Source organism: Otolemur garnettii, unplaced genomic scaffold, assembly GCF_000181295.1.
Source record: "Otolemur garnettii isolate 467f Iridium unplaced genomic scaffold, OtoGar3 scaffold00008, whole genome shotgun sequence".
Taxonomy (NCBI): Eukaryota; Metazoa; Chordata; class Mammalia; order Primates; family Galagidae; genus Otolemur; species Otolemur garnettii.
The window spans coordinates 26524248-26531201 of record NW_003852403.1 but is presented as its reverse complement, the minus strand read 5'-3'; the positions used below and the strand labels follow the sequence as shown (position 1 = coordinate 26531201).

At 38.0% G+C, this 6954-nt stretch overlaps 1 protein-coding gene across 1 annotated transcript; it reads left to right on the top strand.

The window, feature by feature from the left end:
- Positions 1-233: 233 nt before the first annotated feature.
- On the top strand, positions 234-1639 carry LOC100951097 (eukaryotic translation initiation factor 2 subunit 2). The gene has a single exon (XM_012801437.1). It carries the CDS (start codon positions 334-336, stop codon positions 1255-1257), a length of 924 nt encoding a protein of 307 aa, XP_012656891.1. The 5' UTR covers positions 234-333; the 3' UTR covers positions 1258-1639.
- The last annotated feature ends 5315 nt before the right edge of the window (positions 1640-6954 follow it).

The window sequence follows — 6954 nt, the reverse complement described above, 5'->3', positions numbered from 1 at the left end:
CTGGTCAATGGTAGGCTCTTAGTAGTTAAGTTTCCGGGAAATAAAAAGTTATATGATTTTCAGCTGTGCACTGGAGAGGGCGCGGGTGTCGGTATCTCTAACCCAGGCATTGTTAAAGTGTCGAGAATAATCTCCACGCTTCTGTAAGACCCTGCAGGCCTCCAGAGTGGAAGAGCTCAGAGGTATTTATGACTGTAGCAAAAGAAACAAATAATAATCGACTGTCTCGAGTGCGGTGGTGGGAGAGGTATCGGCAGTATCCGTGTTGCTGCCAGGGCTTGAGCCTGACCCGTCCAAGTTCTCATCCGTGCCGAGCCCACTCGAACCGCAGCCATGTCCGAGGACGAGATGATTTTTTATCCTACTATGAGCAAGAAGAAAAAGAAGAAGAAGAAGCCCTTTATGTTAGATGAGGAAGGAGATGCCCAAACAGAGGAAACCCAGCCTTCAGAAACAAAAGAAGTGGAGCCAGAGCTGACTGAGGACAAAGATATGGAAGCTGATGAGGAGGACAGTAGGAAAAAAGATGCTTCTGATGATCTAGATGACTTGAACTTCTTTAATCAAAAGAAAAAGAAGAAAAAAACAAAAAAGATATTTGATATTGATGAAGCTGAAGAAGGTGTAAAGGATCTTAAGATTGAAAGTGATGTTCGTGAACCAGCTGAACCAGAGGATGACCTTGACATTATGCTTGGCAATAAAAAGAAGAAAAAGAAGAATGTTAAGTTCCCAGATGAGGATGAAATACTAGAGAAAGATGAAGCTCTAGAAGATGAAGACAGCAAAAAAGATGATGGTATCTCATTCAGTAACCAGACGGGCCCTGCTTGGGCAGGCTCAGAAAGAGACTATACATATGAAGAGTTACTGAATCGAGTGTTCAACATCATGAGGGAAAAGAATCCAAATATGGTTGCTGGAGAGAAAAGGAAATTCGTCATGAAACCTCCACAGGTCGTCCGAGTAGGAACCAAGAAAACTTCTTTTGTTAACTTCACAGATATCTGTAAACTATTACATCGTCAGCCAAAACATCTCCTTGCATTTTTATTGGCTGAATTGGGTACAAGTGGCTCTATAGATGGTAATAATCAGCTTGTAATCAAAGGAAGATTCCAACAGAAACAGATAGAAAATGTCTTGAGAAGATATATCAAGGAGTATGTCACTTGTCACACATGCCGATCACCAGACACAATCCTGCAGAAGGACACCCGACTTTATTTCTTACAGTGCGAAACTTGTCATTCTTGATGCTCTGTTGCCAGTATCAAAACTGGCTTCCAGGCTGTCACGGGCAAGCGAGCACAGCTCCGTGCCAAAGCTAACTAATTTGCTAATCACAACCAGTTTTGCAAAGTGTGATGTGGAGATATGGCTGGACGGTTTGCCATCAGAGTGGATATACCATTGTATTAAAAACAAGATAAAAAAGCTGCCAAGTTCTTTGGCGAGTGGCTAATTGGTCTGAAATCCTTGCAAGATGCCGATGCTCAGATATACTCATTGCCTACTTTAACACCTGTCAGAGAAATGTGGTATGTGGTAAGGAGGTGCTTTTTTAAAATCGTTCATAGACTTCTGTAAAGTGCAAGATAAATTAAAGTTATTATAACAGTGATTCTTTCAAAAAAAATAATAATAATTGACTGTCTCCTTATTCCTCCTTTACCTCTCTATAAATTTTTGCTATCTAAACAAAAATGGTAGTCTGAGTATTGAGATGGTTTATCTCATGAGGATGAGTTAAAACTTTCTGATCATGTTATGAGAATATAAATTAGGAAATTTATATTCAAAAGTTTGAAATAAATAGGATCAACCCAAACTTACTGCTTTTCCTTCTGAATTGAGATCTGGCATTCTCATCAGCCAAAAACTTGATGAGGGTAGGTGGGTTTTATCCACACATATAAGTAGATTTTTAAACATGGGATACAATTACCCCTAAATCTATGAAATAAAAAAGTACATATAGGACACAAAAATGAATTAGAATCATACCAAAAAAAAAAGGAGATCTGTGGTCATAAAACCATTGAGGCATCTGCTTGCTATTAAAAGTACCATAAACAGGGCCAGGCACAGTGGTTCACGCCTGTAATCCTAGCACTTGGGAGGAGGCAGAGGCAGGTGGATTGCCTGAGCTCATGGGTTTGAGACCAGCCTAAGCCAGAGCGAGACCCTATATCTAAAAATAGCTGGGTGTTATAGCAGGTGCCTGTAGTCCCAGCTACTTAGGAGGTTGAGGAAAGAGAATTACTTGAGCCCAGGATTTTGAGGTTGCTGTGAGCTAGGCCAATGCCACCTCACTCTAGCCTGGGAAGCAGAAAGAGTTTCTGTCTCAAAATAAATAAATAAATAAATAAATAGAAAGAAAAGAAACCCACAAAACATAAATAACAGTCTCTGGAAAGTGACTCCAAGATAATGGAAAGACCTGGCACAAAAGTAAATGACAGGTAGCAAAAGCTTTGGAAGGAAAGTAAAAGTTGCAGAATTGGTTTTCAACTGAAATCCTGGCAGACTACATTCATCACCAATTATTGGTAATAGAAACTCTTAGCAAAACATGAAGACAAGAATTTCTTTATGTGGCAAAGGTACCTACTAAACGCCTACAGCAAACTGAAGAGTAACCTAGTAGAAGCATTTTCTTCGAAGTCAGTAAGAAAAGGCCTGCTGTTATGCTCTATCAAATTCAAATGGAACGTCCTAGGTAATGCAGAAAGAAAAAGGAAGAGAAAAAGGGAGAAGAGAGAAGAAAAGAAGGGAGAGAGAAAGGAAGAAGGGAGGGAAGGCAAGGAAAACAGGAATGAAAGAAGGAAAGAAAGAACATCGGGATTGAGAAACAAGAACAGCACCATTTTTTACAAATAGTGTAATTTCCTACACAGAAAATTCAGGAGGCTCTAGAGACCAAAAACTGGACACAAAAAAAGTCCAGATAGTTTGCTGGACATAAAATCAATACCCAAAACAAATAACTTACCTTCCTATAAATAAACCACAATTAGAAATTATGATTTTTAGAGGTTTTATTTAAATTATTTAAAATAAATGATAGGATACCTGAAAATAAATCTGGCAAAAGATGTGCCATAGTTTTGTTGAAGAAAACTAAAAACTCTATTGAAAGATTTAAAACATAAGTATTTATGGATGGAACACTCAATATCTTGAAAATGTCACGTATTGCCAAATTAATCTATAAATTAAATGTAATTGCAGTCAAAATCTAAAAGAGTTTTTCACACAACTTGACAAGCTGCTTCCAAAATTTATATGGCAGCAAGCAGCAGTTCTAATCAAGAAGACAAACTTTGAGGATAAAGGACAATGTAGGTAATTCATCAAATCATTATACAAGAATAGTAATTATGAAATTAGAGTATTCACCAAGAAAAGACAATTAGAACAATGGAAAAAATAGCCCAGAAACAAATTCTTGCTTATACAAACACGAGATTACATGATACAACAAAGATGATGTCACAGACCAAAGGGAATAAATGAACTAATCAACAAATGATGCTAGAACAGTTAAACTGGTAGACATTAACAGCACTCAACAATGTCCAGTTTTCCTCTCCTTCCAGATAGACTGAAGCTCTTACTTCTCTACCATCCTCCAGTTGGTCAGGGCACATAGTGGAGTAAACCCAGTGACCACGAATTCAAGTATCAGGAATAGCATGTGAAAGATCCCCTTCCCTCTTCTCTTCACTGCAAGCAGAGAAGGCTGTGTATTCTGGAAGATAAAACTACAAAACTGTAGTCACCTCTACCCAAGTCTTTGAGAGATGTCTTTGAGTCTTTGAGCCAACTGTGCTCATGGTTCAATGGCTTCCAATGCTGGGCACTTATAAGCAAGAAACAAATCTTTACTTTGTTGAAACATTGAAAGGTGGGACTTTATTACTGTATGAAACATAAAGAACTTGTCCTGATAATGCAAGTATCCTATGGAAAAAAACAAAATTAGATACCCACTTTAGACCACAGGTGAATTTTAATTTAATTTAGAGTTCAAGATTTAAAAAAAAAAAAAACCTTGAAAAAATTTTATAAGAAAATATACCAGAATACCTTTACAACATTTAGGGCACAGAGGATTTCTTAAGCAAGACACCATAAAACTCAAGCCATAAGGAAAAAGATTGATAAGTTTGAGTTCATTTAGTTTTAAAATTTCTCTATAACAAAAGAGAACCAAAGTAAAAACAAATAAATAAAACTAATTTGGAGAAGATTGCAACCTATATAACTGAAAAAAAGTATGTAGTATATGTAGACATCTATAAAATAATATCACCCACTATGTAAAGAATATAGACAAATATTTTATTCTAATAAATATAATTATAAATTATGTATTATAATAAAAATAAATACAACAATATTCTAACTACATAAAGCAGATGCAAATGCTTGTAATGAGGAAACCACTTAAAAGATACAGTTTGTGGTTGGTCCAATAATCTCTGCCCCTTCGTGCTGCTGGGTGCTCGGGCTCTTGGACCAGCAGGTCTTTACTATCCAGTCTTGTCTATTTCTCTTAGAAATTTTTCCCCCACTGTAAACTCTAGAGGCAGGAGTTGAAATCTGCAGTTCACATGCCCATTGTGCTTATTCTGCTAGAGACAATTTCTAGCAGACAATTTCTAGAGACAATTGTCTGCTAGAGACAATTTCTAGGTGAAGCTGTGAAGCTCCTCCATTCACAATAAACCCCCACACACACACACCAATTCTCTGCAGTCTTAATATCAGCCCAGTTCACATATCTGTTATCTCTCTTGCCTATGTCTGTGGTTTGAGTTATGACTTCTGCCTATGGACAGTGATTAGCGTTCATTTTTTTAAACAATAAATCTATAAAGTCACCAATGGCCAGACAACATGAGGTTTGCTCGAGCAACACGAATAGAGTCCCTGCCTTCAATGGAGCTCAAGACCTATGTGTATTAGAGACAGACATGTAAACAAATAAATCACAACACTAGTAAGTGCAATTAGAGCTATATACAAGGTAGCACCAAAAGCTACCTTCCCAGAGGTAGGAAGTTTGGGGGACAGGTAGAGGCTATTGGTAAAGGCTTCTTAAAGGAGGTGATGCCTGAGCTACAATTTGAAAAACAAATTCCCAGACAACCTAAAGGATAATGGACATCCTGGCAGAGGAAACCTCTATTGATACTGGGCTTCAGGTTCTGGGTCCCTGAGTCATTAGAAATTGGCATGAGAGACCAGTAAGATTTAGTCAGGCAAAGGATTTTCTTCAGGGCTTTTGCTGGAACAAAAGGGACACAGCACCCAAGGTAGGAAGCATACAAACTCTCCGTGAACAAAGAGCTGGGGGACTTTTAAAGGACAGAGGTAGAAAAGAGGTAATACCAGTGTTAAATTTATAGCACGTGGAGCCAGAGTTCTGCTGGCAGCTGCACATCTGGCAGTCACACATCTTCATGCATCACGTGTCTCATTAACATGTGAATCTCCACCCTTGGGTGTGACCTTAACACTAAAACGAGGGGGAAAGGTCTACCAGTGGTCAACTTTGGCCTTCCTCTTGGCAACAACCAGCTTGTGCTGGCTCTGATTGGGGTCAGTGGCCGTCTGCTCTGATGACTGCCATATCCTGCTAAAGAAAACAGTACTGCCTTCTACTGGAACTGGGTGTTAGTCATTGTCAAGGCCTTTGCTCAGTCTATTAAGCAGGCTTAAGCTTTGGCTCAAGGAGCAGGCAGACGGCCAAAGTCTGCCTCCTGTACTTTCTCAATATCTCAACCACAGAGGCAAGAATCAAGCGAGTTCACATGAGGGGTGTTAGCCTATTTGGGCTGCTACAGCAAACATATCGTGGACTGAGTAGCTTACAAACAATAAACATTTATTTATCACAGTACTAGGCTGGGAAATCCAAGATTTGACAGATTCTGTGTCTGGTGATGGCCTATTTCTTACAGACAATGCCTGCTCCCTGTGTCCTCACACAATGGGAGGACTAGCCAGCTCTCCCGGGTCTCTGTTAAAACTAATCTCATTTGCAAAAGTTCTACCTTCATGATCTAATGGTCTCTCAAAGACTCCACCTCCTACAAATATCACCACCTCTTTGGGGGTTAAGATTTAGCATAGGAATTTGGGGAAACACAAATATTCAAACCAAAGCACAGAATTACGGCGGATGAGACAGTAGCTGTATTATTAATACAAAGAGCCTTGTATGGTTATAATTAAAATTATGGGTTTACCACAGATGACTTAGGTAACTTTGAACAAATTACTTAACCTTTCTGTGTCTCAGTTTTCTCAAGTGTCAAGTACAAATAATGTAATATTTTCTTCTAGTGATTTAATGAGAATTTAATGTGGTAATGTTTGGTTAAGTTCTTAGCATAGCACCAGCCACATGAGAGATGCTATCAAGAAACGTTAGTTTAATCTGGCTCATGCAGCAGCTCCCCAAGCCTATTAGTCTCTCTAATAGCCTTTCTAGAAGATCTGATATGTGTTTCTCTTCTTAATATTTATCCGTATTTTCTAAATTTTCAATAATGAACATAATTCTTTTATAATAGAATTAAATAAAGCTTTTTAAATGTTTTAAATTTTTTATTGATGCATAATATTTACACATATTTATGGAGTACAAGATATTTTGTCAAATGCATAGAATGTATAATGAGAAAGTCAGGATATTTGGGAGATGCATCACTTCAAGTATTTACTATTTCTATTATATGTATCAGGACCATTTCAAGTCCTCTTTTGTAGCTATTTTGAAATGTACCACACATTGTTGTTAACTATAGTCACCCTGCTCTACTATGAAACATAACATCCTTATTCCTTCTATCTAACTACATGTCTAACTACATAGATAGAAGGAATCTATCTTTTTTAATTTTGTAGACCGAGTTTCACTCTGTGCCCCGGGTAGAGTTC